This window comes from Heloderma suspectum, chromosome 1 (genome assembly GCF_057233095.1).
Source record: "Heloderma suspectum isolate Gila_16-S chromosome 1, 16-S_ref, whole genome shotgun sequence".
Taxonomy (NCBI): domain Eukaryota; kingdom Metazoa; phylum Chordata; class Lepidosauria; order Squamata; family Helodermatidae; genus Heloderma; species Heloderma suspectum.
In genome coordinates, this window is record NC_139458.1 from 258673475 (window position 1) to 258689879 (window position 16405).

The 16405-nt window shown below is 43.8% G+C and overlaps 1 protein-coding gene across 3 annotated transcripts in view; it reads left to right on the forward strand.

Annotated features, from left to right (window-relative positions):
* Window positions 1–14065, forward strand: part of LOC146359000 (beta-soluble NSF attachment protein) — a 48425-nt gene extending 34360 nt beyond the window's left edge. For all 3 annotated transcript variants that reach the window (XM_084825487.1, XM_084825498.1, XM_084825508.1), the window contains exons 3-11: window positions 963–1079; window positions 3099–3145; window positions 3288–3365; window positions 4553–4608; window positions 5091–5175; window positions 8458–8562; window positions 9775–9843; window positions 11136–11186; window positions 12780–14065. In XM_084825487.1, the coding sequence (XP_084681613.1) occupies window positions 963–1079; window positions 3099–3145; window positions 3288–3365; window positions 4553–4608; window positions 5091–5175; window positions 8458–8562; window positions 9775–9843; window positions 11136–11186; window positions 12780–12884 (713 nt within the window). In that variant the 3' untranslated portion in view covers window positions 12885–14065. The remainder of the gene's footprint in view (window positions 1–962; window positions 1080–3098; window positions 3146–3287; window positions 3366–4552; window positions 4609–5090; window positions 5176–8457; window positions 8563–9774; window positions 9844–11135; window positions 11187–12779) is intronic.
* The last annotated feature ends 2340 nt before the right edge of the window (window positions 14066–16405 follow it).

Here is a 16405-nt window from a genome sequence, read left to right on the forward strand (position 1 = left end):
GGCATTCTTGGTGGCTCTGCATGGACTTGCAATCTGTTTGGAGTCACTCGGAATAGAGCTTTTAGTGTTCTGGCTCCCCCTCTGTGGAATTCCCTGCCAGTTGATGTCAGGCAGGTGATGTTGCTTTGTTTTCAACATATGCTAAATACATTCTTATTTAAATAAACTTTTCCTGAAGCATAAAGATATTGCTTAAAAATATTATTTAAATATATTTTGTATTTTGATTAATTTTTCTTTACTGTTTAATGCTCAGGAATCTTTTTTAGATATAGAACGGTTTATACATGTTGTAAAACAAATAAACAAAGAAAGAGGCTGCATTTAGACAGAGCCTACTGTCCTTCTGGGTCTCCCCCCACCTCCACTCTCTTCCCATGTGGCTGAAAGAAGGGATTCAGAAATTTTTGTTCCTACTTTTAGTTACCCCCAGCTTGTTTTGTCCGTACCGGGGATCATGATTTAACACTAACTATGGTTAGTTTCAACAAGCCAGGTTAACCCACGATTTGAAGTTGTCTTGTTTTGAAACTAACCATAGTTAGTGTTAAACCACGATCCCTGGTTCGGACAAAACAACAAGCCAGGATTAACTAAAAGCTAAAGCTTCCAATGCAGCCAATATGTATTTGCTGGAACAATAATGTCATTATAAATGATTTCTGGGTGACAGTGAAAATTCTTTTTCAGTGTAGCATGTTGGAACGTCCGCAGTGTTGTAATTACTAATATGGAGAGTATTTCAGAGACAAATTCAGACCAGAAAAAAATTAAATAATTATTGCAAGCTCTGCTTTCGAAATATCTGTGCTCTTCTAAGTTAGAGCAAAGAATAATTGTTTCAGTGTAAGCCTGAAAGCTGTATGTACACAGTAAAATAATTTTGCTGTTGTTTTGTCATTTAAATGGCTGATTTTAACATTGCACTGTAGATTTAAATGTTGTGATTGTTTCGTTTTCAGCTGCAGGAAATGCATTTTGTCAGGCAGCCAGGCTTCACATGCAACTACAGAGTAAACATGATTCAGCGACCTGTTTTGTGGATGCAGGGAACGCTTACAAAAAAGCCGATCCACAAGGTAAGATGTATTATGCATAGTATGGCTATCTAGATTGGCATTTCCTGTTGTTAAGAAGGGCACATGGGTAGTATAATCTCTTACAAGTATCCATAAAAACAGTTGTACCATTGAGATTTTTATAAAGTAAGGCAGCCCAAAGAAAACCAAACTCTCCCAAGAAGAATGTATTGATTCAGGTCAACATGAATAATCCTGAAAGCTCCCTGAAGAACCTTGGAATAAATGTAGTATTAGAGCCAGTTCACACAATTGCATTGGCAGTGGTGGTATATGAATGCATCTAAGAGATGCTACATTAAAGACACAGAAAAATGTTGAGTGTAAGTATATCTTGTTAGCATGAATAATGAAGCATGAATCCTTCCAAAGTGTTTCTTCCCTTGAAGAATAGTGAAAAATAATACCTTTTCTTCAGTACTCCTAAGAAAAAAAATCAGTGTGAATGTTTTTCCTAAAATTGGATCTTACCGAATAAAGTACATCTAAATATTTTGCTAATTGATAATGTGTCTTGCCAGTTAAATGCTTTTTTAAATGTTTAAACGAAACAGAACCACTTGCATTCAAATTAAACATATCTTTTTAAAGTGATTTGGCTCATCTTTAGTTTAGAGACCCTGTTATCCATTTGATAGAAGCGAATGTGCAAATATACGAATTTAGTACCATGGAATCTAAATTTGCTATTCAGTTAACTTGATAGGAAAAGTCAGAAGGAGCTCTGAAGCCTAAGAAGAGCTGTGTAACTTTGTGTGTGTTGTGTAATTCCATGGATAGAAAAGTCAACTTGTACATAGAAGACAATTTCTCATTTTTGTTGGAACTTATGCCAGCTTAGGCTAGCTTCGGAATAGGTAGTGCCCTCTAGACGTTTTGGACTACAGCTCCCATCACCTCTGACCATTGGTCATGGTGGTTGTGGCTGATGGGAGTTGTAGTCCAAAACGTATGGAGGGCACCAGGTTGCCTGCTCCATATGGACAGGTGCATATTCTGCCATCACATTTTTAAACTCTAATGTGAACTGGGGCTACATGTGAAGGCCCCACTCGCAGGGTCTGTCTGCCCCTTGTTCTGAATGAGTAGGGCATACTTGTATGCATGACCTATAACGTATTCCAAGTGCATAGGTCCTGGCTAATGTTAGATATGTGATGGGAGATGATGCAGGAGCCTTAGGATTGCTCCCACAACCCACCATGTATATATCTGATACACTAGCACCTCTGTGAACTGGCTCTGCACCTCAATTTGAAGATGCCAAGCTTGCGCACGAATGCTCTCATGCAAAGTCACATGAGTGCCGGAATGCAAATGTGAAACTCCTGCATGTGTCTCCATTACCTGCAGTGGAGGTAGCAGGTCCCTTTGTGTTTGCCAAGCAGTCTCCTCCATTGAGTATGTGGAGAAACTCGTGAAGATGGGAGTCTTCTACAAGTATGTCAGAGCATCTGTTGTCAGAAGGGATCACTGGATAGGGGCAGTAGTATCTTATGTGTATGTTAGAGTGGGGTGGGCAGATGGTAGATCTCCACTTGTAGATCTGTGGGTGATTTGCAATAGATCAGCAAGGATTTCTGACTCCCAGTTTAACAATAGTATTAAAAAATGACTCCCACCCCCCTCATGTCTGCCTTAAGTTATACTACTGAAATGAAGAAAGCTTAGGGGTAACCAGGTGTGATTTTTTATGTAGAAGAACTGTGAGCTCCATTCAGTTCTGGTACACAAAGCAAATTCTTGTGCTCAGAATTCTTTTAATTCTAATTGCATGTCTTTTGCATCTGGTTCCATTTGGTGCTCTAATAAAAAACACAGTTGATCCTATAAATGTGATGTCTGCCCACCCTCTGTTAGAAAATGGAGAGGTTTTGCCTGGAGTTGATGTTAAATAGAAAAATGGCTAAGAATCTGGTGATATGAGCAACCCAGTTCCTTGTACTACTGAAATAACAATGTTTGGATGACTGAGCTGATTTTATTCATTATTTCCCCCCCAAAATGCATACGATGCAGAGGCTATCAACTGCTTAAATGCTGCCATCGATATTTACACAGACATGGTAAGACATCTGAGGTGCTAGATCGGGATTCCAGTTTGTGATCTGGCAGATTGGTGTTAATGCTTTGATTCAGCTGTCTTTGTAATCAGTGTTTGCACTGAGCTGAAAAGAAAATACCTAGGTCCAATTCTTCTCTTCCTAGGGTCGATTTACTATTGCTGCCAAACATCACATTACCATTGCTGAAATTTATGAGTCTGAGCTAGTAGACATTGAGAAGGTGAGTGACTTTTTAGTTATTTGAGTCCTTTCTGTACGTGTCCAGGCACTACCTGAAGAGGCACACTTTCCTGAGACCCCATTGAACATGATAGAACTTACTCATAGTAAATGCACGTAGACCCAGTTCACATGTAACGGCAGCAAACTGTGCATTAATTAACCCATGATTTCCCACTGCATGTGCCAAGTATGTGCTGCCACCATTTTGTATATGCAACCTCCGATCGACCCAATCGGAGGTTGCCTGTGACATCCAAACACAGACACTATGGGTTAATTGTGGGTTAAACAACCTACAGTTAACCTACAATTAGTTGTTAGGTTAACTGTGGGTTGTTTAACCCATGATTTACCCATAGGGTTTGGGTTCGGATGTCATGGAGCAGCCTCTGATTGGGCCAGTCAGAGGTTGCATATTCAAATGGTGGTGATATTTAATTAACTGACAATTTGGCACTATTACATGTGAATGGGGCCATAGGATTGCACTGCGCAGCTATCAGTGCCAGCCCAAGATGTTTTGCTGCCTGAGGCAAAAGACAAGATGGTGCCCTTCTTCCCATTCCACATACAAAAGCCAACTAACTGGTCTGACGGTTGAATCTTACTTCAACACTGATGAGACAGCTTCATCTGCTGAACCTGAGAGCAGCAAGCTGGCTTGGAGGGCACAGAGAAGGCCATGTTGCACTCGCCGTTCTGTCCTCCAACACCTTGCAGCCACTTCCTTCTTCCCAGCAGCTGCTGCCTGAAGTGCCCGCCTCACTCTGCCTAATGGTAGGACCCTCCAGAACAACATGGAGGGTGACACAGGGGAGAGGAAATTGGCAAAATTTCCTCCCTCATTCCAGTAGTGGGGATCTCAGCTGGATCAAAAGGTATTCCGTTCTCATAAGGTCTCCTGCGAATGAAAGGGCCCATTTGGATTCAACCCACTAGTTTTGAATAGTTTGTGTGCACAATACAATGTAACATATGAAGTGGATATGAACTACACACATGCAAGGAAGTTTCTGTACATGTAAAAGGTTTAGTCTAAGTTATGGGAATCAATGCCATGATCTTGCACTTTGCATGTAGCTGTGGAAGCAGATAACCTGTAAACCTAATCTGCACAGTTTGTCCTCAAAATATCCAGTCTGAAAGTGTCCATGTTGAAAGAGAAATGACTTCTTCTTTTTTCAGGCTATTGCTCATTATGAACAAGCTGCAGATTATTACAAAGGGGAAGAATCCAACAGGCAAGTTTTCATAAAATAGCTGGTCTTAATGTTGAAAGTATAAATTGAGTGAAAGTCTGTTTTGGTTTTTCCTTTGGACACCCTAAAATGAAATTCTGTCTCTCCCATGTTGTAAGGTTCAATAGAACGCCCAGATCCTAAATAAGTGTCCTTGGATTGGCATTCCACTTGCCTGTCTGTCAGTTTAAGTATCAAAATGCAAGGCTCAAGAATGTGGACACTGAAAATAGGCTAATTTATATATATATATATATATATATATATATATATATATATGTGTGTGTGTGTGTGTGTGTGTGTGAGAGAAGATGGCTGAATGCCAGTCCTCTTCCATCTGTATGCATGTCAACAGATTTAATCATTTCTTGAGTAGTTTAGGTTCTTTCACCAGGGAGTGCTGTCATGCATCAGTACATTTTTATTTTTTTTAAGAAAATCCTCTGTTTCTGTGTTTTTCACTGAATTATACCTTTTGCTTCTAGTTCTGCTAACAAATGTCTGCTGAAAGTAGCTGGATACACTGCCCAGTTAGAGCAATATCCGAAGGCAATTGAAATCTTTGAACAGGTGGGTGCACTGCATCTTGGTTTATAAAAGGAAGGGAATACATCATAGGCACACAATCCAAATTAATCCAAGTGCTATTCATGTGTAATCTGCCAACGTGGAGCAATAGGTTTGGGGATATATCAGATTCCAAGCCATTACGCAAGTTGGATTTGAATGGCACCTGTCATTTCAAGCAAGGGGTGGTAGAAAGCATGTGGTGTTATGTACACTTCTGTAATATTTCAGGGAGAACATTTCTAGGAATTGAATGTCTAAGCAAGATTGGTGCCTTCAGAGGGTTATTTTTGCCAAAGGGGAAAAGTGGCTGTAATGCATGAAATAGATCCTACTCCTCCTCTACTACTTCTCTGTTACCTTGGCCATAGCCAAGGGCTTCTTAATACTGCTTAATACTTAATATTGCCAGATCATGCTTTTTATAAAACTTTGAAACTAGCTTTACAATCTTAATATACAGACATCTTTTAAAAATGCTTTAATGTGCAGTTTCTATACCATCAGTGTGAGTGTGAAAACCAGTTTGTTTCAATGATTAGAACCGCCTCCCGCAGCCTGGTGCCATCCAGATGTGTTGGACTGCAAGTCCCATCATTCTCAGGAATGATGGGACTCGCAGTCCAACACATCTGGAGGCTACCAGGCTGGGAAAGGCTAGGTTAGAATGTCAGATTTGGATTGGAGAGGCCTGGGTTCAATTCCTCACTCAACTGTGAAGCTCACTGGGTGACCTTGGCTGAATCACTCTCTCTCAGCCTAACCTGCCTGTTGTGAGGATAAAATGAGAGGGTGGGGGTGGCTAGAGGTCCATGTATGCCACCTTGAGCTCCTAGGAGGAAAGGTAAGATATCAGCATAATAAATAAAAATAAATATTACAGTTGCTGTTGCATTTTTCCTCTGTAACCATCATATGTTATACACACACACACAAACAGAGATTTCAATTATCTGAGTGCTGGTCCTTATGTAGCCGAAACAGCACCACCCATGCACCAGCGGGAGGTATCATCAAGTTCCAGGGAACTCCTTGTCTGTTCGTGGAAGCTTCTCCCCTGCACCCACAATAAAAACTGGATGGGAGGAGGAATGGAATGGTGTGCTCCACACTGTAGCGTTTTGTTGTAGGGGCCAGTTGTATATACTAATATTGATCTCAATTGTCTGAGCACTTATGTGCCTTATGTAGTGAACATGGAACCGCCCAAACACAAGGGAGGTATCAGAAGGTTTGGGGGAACCTAAAGCTTTAGGGGGGAAAGCCTGCTTGAGGGGTGGGGAATCCGAACAGCCCACCGAGGATTGAGCTTGCTCAATGGGCACAGAATGCTGACTGACTGTTAGGGGTGGGTGGAATTTAAAAACATAGGGATGGGGGGAGAATGGATTGGAGTACCTGGAAGAGGGTGTGGCTGACTGGCTATGTGGAGGCTTGGGTGTGGTGCACATCTGCCTCTGTTCCATGACGAGGCCGGGCCAGCTGGAAGTGAGCTCAGCTGGGGCAGACAAGGCTTGTGCTGGCTCCTGGGTGCCCAGCACTCCCCTGCTCCTTCTGCTGGGATTTAAATGCCAAGCAAAGCGAGCAGCAGCAGGGACCACAGAAGAACTGGCGGCAGCAGCAGCATCCCCCCCATTAAGGGAGGTCAGGCAAAGCAGTGAGGAAGGGAGAGCTTCCAGCAGATTTTGTTAAGCAGCTGGTGAGGTAACTGATGATGGTTTGTGTGCACTGAAAGAGGGGAAAGGAGTTGAGAGATTCTGGATTCAGGAGTCCAGGGGTGAGCCAAGTTTGAAAAGGAAGGAAAGAGTAAAGTCATTGTTCTTTGGAAGGGGCGAAAAAGAGGGATAGCAGAAGCAGTTGAAGGGGGAGGGGCTATATCACAGTATTAGAGTTAGTTAAAACTACTGCAGGAAAGTCCCGTTGGTGACCCAGGCTTCTTAAACCTGCTGGAAGGGTGAGAAGGACACACTGGGCTGGTTCACACGATCTCAGCGAGGGAAGTAAGCCACGGTGGCTTATTTCCTCCACTGCGCAAGCTAGTCGGATTTCCCTAATTACCCCCGGTACTGCAGCTCGTCCAAACCTGGGAGGCATGGCTTGTTTGGGGGTGGAGGGCAGCAACCCTCAGACAACCCAACAACAGCGAGGGTGATCAGGGAGATCCGGCCGGCCTGCAACCAGCACACACAGCGGGGTTAGCAAGCCACCGTGGCTTGTTAACCTTGCCATGATCATGCGAACTGTGACATGCTCTCTGGGCCTGTTCACACGTAATGCTAAGCCACCATGGGGCTTACTGGAGCATGTCGGCCACCATTTTGAATATGCAAGAGGGAATGGCAGAGCGTTCGTAGCTTGCTGTGTTGTGCCAACCTGGCATTGTGGGTTGTTTGAGGGGGTAGACAACCCTAAAATAACCCATAGCTTGTTTTAGGCTTATTTGAGGGTTGTCTGCCTCTTCAAACACCCATGATGCAGGGTTCACATGACAGAGCAAACCATGGGAAGCAGGGGTGCCTGACACAACATGACAGCCTCCACAGCTAAGTGGGCTACCATGTCACATGAGCCAGGTCTCTGAGCTAAGGAGTGAGAGGTGGGCTCTGAGGGGTTTTCCTTAAGAGGAAATACACACACACGGCACTGGATGGAAGTCTGACAGGTTTGAACACTGAATAGGTGCACTCCGTACTGCAACATTGTAGGTCCCAATTGTTAAGACCAATATTGTTTTACAAATTGAAAGCTGAACTTCTCTTAGGAACTTTACCAAGAGTTGGGCAGCAGAAAGAGTGTATGAACTGCCTTGCTGACAAATGTGTGCAAATTCTTCCACTGCTACTCAGTATCTGTCAGTTCCTACACATTTTCCCCACTGGGATCACTTAACTGACTTTCTGATCCTTTTAGATCAGGCTCAGGACCTAGTCAGGACTAGACTTTTAGATCTAGTCAAGACCTGATTATTGATCAAGATTGGATTATTTGGCCAAGTAAGACCGTGAAGGAGACTCTGACTATGTATAAATATTTTTACTATTTGTGGTAGTAAAATGAGTTATGAAGCTGAAATCTTATTTTTAATAACAAAGAATTAGTGGAAAAGTTAATGAACAAAGTGATGTTTGGAGGGTTTGGACAGTAGGGCCTTTCTAGATGAAATGTTTGAGTTTCAAATATAAGGACAAAAAATAACAGCACCAGGAACCAATTGAAATAATAGATTGTATTTTGCGTTCTGCTTTTCACTATATCAGACTGTAAGTGTAATTTTTATTTCCATAGGTTGGAACAAGTACTATGGATAATCCATTGCTCAAGCACAGTGCAAAGGATTATTTCTTTAAGGCTGCCCTGTGTCACTTTATAGTTGATGAATTGAATGCTAAGGTTAGTGCAACCCACAGTGTACCGTAGTTGTATAGGACAGTTCACCCTAGTTTGTATGGTGTACAAAGAATAAACAAAATTAATTTATGAATTTTAAACCATTAATACCATCTGCTCTTACAGCAAAAAGGCTATCACTGTACAAGCCCTGCTTTTCTAACCTGAATGCCCTTTCTGTGCTTGCCTGTGTTTATGCGGAACCATGGAGTAATGAAAATTATCATATCTAGCCATTTGCTTTGTATTTTTTCCTTCATCGTTGGTAATTACGTGGGGCTAAAGCAAGTGTGCAGAACCTCCTTCAGCCTGAGGGCCAAATTCCATTCAGAGAAGCTTGGAGGGAGGGGGGTTGCATTCTACTGGTGGGTGGAGCAGAAGGCAAAAGGGGCACGGCCAAAATATAAAAAATTCCAGCATATTTAATCTTGAAGCTCTTATTGTCAGTAACTAAGCCTCAGGAGAGGCATTTCAACCTTTTAGAATGGGGAAAAAACTGCACAAAAGCTGGGAAACCACCACATGGTCAGTGGTTGGGGAAAGAGGGTGGGGCAGAGGAAGGGGCATGGCCATCTGGGAAACCTGCTTTGCATGCAGAAGGCTCCAGGTTCAATCCCTGGCTTCTCCTGTTAAAAGGACAGGTTTAGTTGCAGCTGGTGCCTGTCGGAGTAGACAATAATGGGTGAGATGGACAAATAGTCTGGCTTGGTATAAGAGAGATGTTTTATACCAAGCTAACTTGGTTGTATAAGCTGGCTTGGTATGTACCTTTGTATAAATACCAGCTTGGTGTGTTCCTTTGTATAGATAGGCTGAGGTAAGATATGAGAGGAGAAGTGGGGCCATTCCACCAGCCCTGCTGAAACATTAAACACGTATTAACTGAGCTATGGGCCTTCCCCGAAATGTTTCATTTGCCCATGTGACGGGGGTGCGGTGGCAACAATGAGGACTTTCAGATACAGAAAGCCTCTTCATACAGGAGACTTACTGATGACCAGCATAGGGAATTCTGCTGTGTGAAATACTATTTGCAACCTGGAGGTCAAATTCTCAGTTACTCAAGGACAGGTTGAGCTTTGCTTCTTCATCATATTTTGTTCTTGCCACACATTGCTACTTTAGCTACAGTTTTCCAGTGAAACATGTATAATTAGGTAGAATCTGCTTGCTTTAATTAAATAGTAAACTTTAAAGTTGCTGCTCTCTTTCCAGCTTGCTCTTGAGAAATATGAAGAAATGTTCCCAGCATTCACAGATTCCAGGGAGTGTAAACTATTGAAAGTAAGTGGAACTGTACGCTTTTCAATATGTAGAAAACAGAAATGTTTGCTGGACATTCTCTTGTAGTATTCTAATGGAGATTACATGAAGATTGAGGAATACATATTCCCTCTGAGTTAAACACGTATTGATTGAGCTTATGAAAAAAGAGGGAAAGAATGGTCATCCCAATATGCATATTAGCAATAAAACATTTCCGTTGACTGGATGTGAAGGTTAGTTGTACCAGTTAAAGAGTTTTTATGATAGGTCACACTGTCTGCAGGGCGTGAGCTGGTTCATTTCACATCCCTTTAATGGGACCTTTATGAGGGCTCCAACCAGCTGCTCTGGGCCTCAGAAAGAGGGAAGGGGGCTGGTTATCATCAGTGTTCCTTTTTCTCCGCACTTCAGGCCTGGGGGTCAAATCTGGCCCTCCGGGGTCCACAAATCGCCATGCCTCTTCCCTTGGCCTCACCCCATCTCTCCCAACTATCAATCGTTTGCTTTTTAGCTTTAATTTAAAATATGGTATTTGGGATTTTTTTGCCCCTCCCCTTTTGCCCCGCCCACCACTGGAATATGGCCCCCAAGAGCTTCTCTGAAGTGGAATTTGGCCCTCGGGCTGAAAGAAATTCAACACCCCTGCTCCAAGGGAAGCTTCAGAGGTCTCTCTTTCATCCCTTTTGGCTCTGTAAGCGGTTCCCCAAAGCCACATTTCCTGTTCTACTTCATTTCCTGTTCCACCTCTATACTCACGAATAGGCCCTTGCTTATGAATTGGCCTTTACTTGCAAACAGTAGTCTCCGCTCCTGATTGTGGGGAGCATTTCTGGCCACAGTGTTTGTAGGCTTGTGTCATCCCCCCCGCCCCTGCTTCAATGGCTGGGCTACTTCTCCCTCCACAGTTCCCCCCTTCGCTTGGCCCTGTCTCCTTCCTCTTCCACTGGAACTGGTTCTTGTTGTGGGCTGGGAATTCAGTGCAGTGTGGGTATTCCCTCCGTCACCCCACCCAACATTCCCTACCATTATGAAGTCACAATCTATGGTGATGCATGGTTGTTGCAGGCCAGTATAGCTGTTGCCTGCATAGGACCTGAATAAAATGTGTTGTATATTCCTGAATATTGTTGCTGAAGGGTTAGGTTTACTCTCAAGTACTAGGGCATTTTTAATCTGTCTCTTTTCAAGTAGCAAAAGACCTTTTCAGTTTCATAGGACACAGAGAGAATTACTTGACAAGCCCATCTTCCTTGGGAGTGGTGGGAAAATGGTCAGTTCTGCTATGTAATCTTTTCATGTCATTCTGCTAGAAATTACTGGAGGCTCACGAGGAGCAAAACTGTGAAGCATACACTGAAGCAGTAAGTAGACCCCTATTTTACTTCCATAGATTGTATTAGTCCAGGGTTCTCCCAGATCATCTTCCAATTCCACTAGCAATTCTAACTTTCTTTGTTTTTACTTTGTTTTGATTCTGTTTTAAACATAAGGTTTTTATATTATGTTCTACTATGTTACTGTGTTTTATGGTTTTGATTTTGATTTTGTTAGCCTCCCAGAGAGCTTCAGCTATTGGGCAGTACAACCACTCAATAGAACAGAACAGAACAGAAATAACTAACCACTACAACTGAATTTCCTTTCAAAGCCTCCTAAGCCTGTTGAAGGGGGAGGGCCTGGGCGGGGGGAGTGGGTAGGGTCCATGAAAGATGCCCAAGCCTCCATGGGCTGGATGGGGAACCTCCCTGAGATGGAGGTTCCATGCTCCTGCTTTAGGACAGGGATGGGCAGAAGGTAGATCTCTGGATGTTTTGAACTTCAGGTCCCAAAAGCCCCTGCCAGCATGGCCAATAGTCAGGAATGCTGGGAGTTAAGTCCCAAACATGGGGATCTACTTTCTGCCCACCCAATTTAGAGGGTTGTGATGCTGGTGTCATCGTGGTGTGCCATGTTATTTTTTTAGCGGAAAGGTGGGATATACGTTGTTGTCAAAAATGTAATAAAAATGGTGTGTGGCCAGTTCTACTCCACTGTGCAGAGCAGAGACAGGACAGTGATAGGGGTAATCCTCTTTGAACAGATACATTATTTTATGGAATGATTTATTCTTTTATCACCCTCTGCAACCTTTCCCCAGTGGGGCGATGCACAAGCTAACCTTTATCTGAAGCTTGTGCATTATTGGAATATGTGGCTGGGGGGTGGGATGGGCAGGGGAGGGAGAAGAAGTTCTCTTTCAGATAATACGGAGGACTAAATGGAACAAGGAACATTTGCGCTTCCTCTCCCACAGGGAAGCAGCCTTGTAAATAAGCCCACAAAAGTTACTAGCCTGTGTGCCAAAATATTTACTAGCCTATGACAGCCCACGTGGTTTCTATGCTGGGCACAGAGGAGGGGCAGAGTGCTCCGTCACGCCTCTGCCAGCCCTCTCACTCGCCTGCATAGAATTCCTGGTCGCCCAAGCAAGTGCTTAAATACAGGCCTGCAGAGAACCATGTCTCATGTGTGCGTCCTATTCCGTCTGATGTTTAGATTATCCAAAGCTGCTTTTATGGGTGGGCAGCAGAATGCCTAGAGATGTGAAGGCTTGGGGGAAAAACCCAGAAATTTAGGAAAAAGGTTTTTTTCCTACATTATCCCAAAATCCAGGGGGGCAGGGGCAGACACAGGGACTAGGAAAATTATTATTAAAAAAATCCTCTCCCCTCCTGCCATTTTTTCTGGGTTTTTCCCTAGGCCTTCACATCTCTAGGAATGTCCCTTGTATTGTATTGCAGCAGAAAGAGTCGGTTTCCGCTCTCTGTTTCTGATTTTGTTGCAGCTTAAAGATCATGGTGATGTTATCTTTATTTTCCCCTTGGGTAACTGACTGAAAATAATTGAAAATGAAATATAAATGCTGCCCTCGTACTTTTATTTCCTAACGCCACTACGTTAACCCCTCTGACTAGGTTAAAGAGTTTGATTCAATATCCCGCTTGGACCAGTGGCTGACAACCATGTTGCTTCGCATCAAAAAATCCATTCAAGGAGACAACGACGGGGACCTGAAGTGAACTGTTGGTGCAACTTGTGGCGTTGTGACTTGTCTATTGAAGTCTGCTGTGTTGTGGCCAAGGACCATTATGGGAGACTTGATCAATGCTTCTAGCTTGACTGACTGGTGTCTTGTTTAGTGTCCTGTTGTGACTCATTCGGTGTAACTGTGGACATGAATGTGTATATTTTACAAATCTCATTGTTTCTTTTTCTTTCTAAATGCAAGGCATTTAGCCTGGCCTTATGCATATTTCCCCTGAAGTAAGCCTCACTGAGTTCTGTGGGGCTTTCTCCCACATAACTGTGCATAGGATTACAGCCTGCACAAGTTGACTCCAAAGTAAGTCCCGTTGTGTTCAATCGTGCTTACTCCATAGTAAGTGTGCTTAGAATTGCCTTAGTCATAGAAATCCCGTCAGTTGATGTGAAATGCCAACTCCCTTGAAATTATGCACTCATAATCTGAGACTCCACCTCCCACCCTGGTAGTAGCGATTTTAAATAAATTTTGGTCACCTAAAACATATTTGGGTTCTTCAAAGATATTTATAGCATTAACATATGCAGAGAAAAACACAACTTTCTCTGTGTATTTTAAGAGATGCAACTAGCATCCTTTAAGTGTAATTTGCATTATCACGTATGAAACATAGCTGAGTTACAACACTACACCAAACCCAAACAGAGATGGCTACTAAAATTCAAAGATCTCTTCACAGTGCATTCCTCTGCATGTTTACTCAAAAGTAAGTCCTGTTGTCTTCAGTGGGGCTTAGTTACTAGGAAGTAAGCTCCATTGAAACCAGTGGAATTTACTCCTGAGTAAACATGACTAGGATTGCACTGCAAAGGGATCTTTGTATTCTGGTTTAGGATTGCAGCCTTTCAGTTGTATATATTAGTCTCATCCAGTTCAAAAATGAGAGTATAAACCATGTTGAATGCAAATTGCTTTATTAGCTTTTGTCCAAATGTTACATGAGTTATGGGGGAATCTGTGTCTATTTTGATGACATGGATGAGTTTAAAATGTTTACTGTAAATGTTAGTTACATTATTTGAGACTACTGATAGTGGTGGAATTCCTGAAGTCTCTCACTCTCCCGAAAGCGGCTTCAAACCAGAAGCTCTGGTGCAATACCTCTTCAGTAGTCTGGAAAGCTCTGAATATCCAAGTGTTGATGTGAATAAAGCAGTTTGAATTACTTGTATGTTGGAGGCCTGCAGAGGCTTTGATCAGGCTGCTTGTGACCATGTGGGGTCCAGAAATCTTAGCAGTGTCAGTCCCTTCAAAAGAAAAAGAGAAGTTTGCCTTTTTGTTTTTTTAGTAGATACTGTTCTTCTCTGATGCTACTAGTTCTTTCCTAGACTAGGGGCTTCTAAACCAGCCCACCCAAACAACCAGGTGCCCTCCAGATATTTTGGACTTCAACTCCTATCAGCCCCAGCCAGCATGACCAATGGGCAGTGGTGATGGGAGCTATAGTCCAAAACATCCGGAGGGCATTAGGTCAGGAAGGCAGTTCTATACCTTTGATTCATGAGAGTGTACGTATTGTTTAGAGTATGCGGCAGAGACAATAGTTTGGGCGAACTGTATTTTATACTGCTCTTTCTTTTCGTTGCTGTGAGTTTGAGATGTGATTGAGTTGTTTCTGTGGTGCTGGTGGAAAGCTTGTGATTTTGATAGAGACGGGATGCATGGGTTATGTGTGGACTTAATTGCCATGTAGAAATACAGGACAACTTACGTCTAAAGATGCTACCAGGCTGTCGTAGTTTGGAAGACAAAATGCTTGTCCAAAGAGCTCCTCCAGGCCTGGCAAACACATGCAGCAGAATGAGGTGATAGAGCCTCAGCATGGCAGAAGGGCCTGTACCAGTTCAGACTGTGGGTGGCGAATCACATTTGTGAATGTTCCTCTCCCTCGAAATTCTCTGCAGGCAGAAAACCTGCACAGCAGGGAGCAGGCTGGGCAAGAGCTTTTCCCCCACTGAATGGCATACCCCAGCCTGCAGTGTGAAGAGATGCACCTCTCCACCTTGTTCTGCTGCATGGGGAGACTGGACCTCTGACCTATCGTCATGTGTTTTACGAAGTGGCGTGCGTGTGTGTATGTATGTATGTTTGCATATATAGATATGTCCTCAGCCATGCAATTTATCTCTGACCCAGTTGAACAGCGTCAGATGGCAACTGCCCTTGTCAAACAGTTCAGTGCAAACTGAGGGGTTGTCCCTCCTGCCACAGGCTTCCTCCCATCTGCTGCCACTGACCTTCCCCTAAGGCTCCTCACCTTCCCTGCTTTCCTGTTGATAAACAGCAGCATGCTTTCTCTCTCGGCCCTCAGCTGGCTCCTTAGAGAGAACCACACACGCATACCAGAGCCTATGCATACCCCTGCAGCAAGCAAAGCAGCACTGGCTGGTGTTTCTCTGATGTATTGCTGGTGATGCAGGGGTTGTACAGTGGGGAAGGGGGGGCAAGTGAAATCAGGTGGGGAGACTGGATAACCCCACCCAGTCCTCCGCAAGTCGAATGACAAGGGCGTGGGGGCCATGGGCTGGCGGTTTCCCACCCCTGTTGTAGGACATCGGTGCAGAACCTCAGCCCCAGGGTCCCAATCCAGCCCTCTGGGGTTCCCCAGAGCACCATGCCCCCTTCCCCAGCTCCACCCCTTTTCCCCCAACCACCGATTGTTTGGTGGCTTCCTGCCTTTTGTGAAGTCCCCCCCCCCCCCGCTTCTAAAAGGTTGAAACACCTCTCCTAAGGCTAAGTTACTGGCTGGCAGTAAGAGCTTGAAGCTACATGCTGCTGTTTTGGCCCCGCACCTTTTGTATTTGGTCTCACCTACCACTGGAATGCAGACCCCAAAAGCTTCTCTGCAGTGGAATTCGGCCCTCAGGCTGAAAAAAGTTTAACACCCGTACTGTAGGGGAACAACAGCAGGAAGTGGGTGGCAGGCAGGGAGTGGAGACAAGGGCTCACATGAGCGTGGAGGATGGGTGGATAGTTTTTGCAAGGCCGTGTGCTTGCATGACTGTATATATCATGGCATTGTCTGAAGGCACATGATGCAGCAACTTGTTGAAGCTAAGCAGGTCTGGAACTAGTCTGTGCCCAGATGGGAGACCACTTGGGAACCTGGTGTATACTGCTGGAGCTCCATCATGGAAAGAAAGGCAAGATATAAATAGGATTAAATATATATGTAAATCTCTATTTTTTATTTCTGACAGACAGACATATTTATCGTGTTAGTTGTGGCACACCCCCTTTACTTGTATCCTTGAAAATAATTTGTGGTGATGTGAGTTTTGGCCGCTGCAGCTTTTCCTCCCTCGCCTGCTGTGCCCGAATTCATTTTTGCCGTGCTGTTTGTTGAAGTATTTCCTTAGTACACACCGTCTGGTCACTGAGTTACCTTTGTTCAGCTCTGCGGCAGCACAAGTCACGTCTGCTTGAGAGCAAGCCAGCCTCTTTCATTTCCGTGGGACTTCCTTGGAGTAAATGGTGCTGGTCTCATGACGGCAAGAT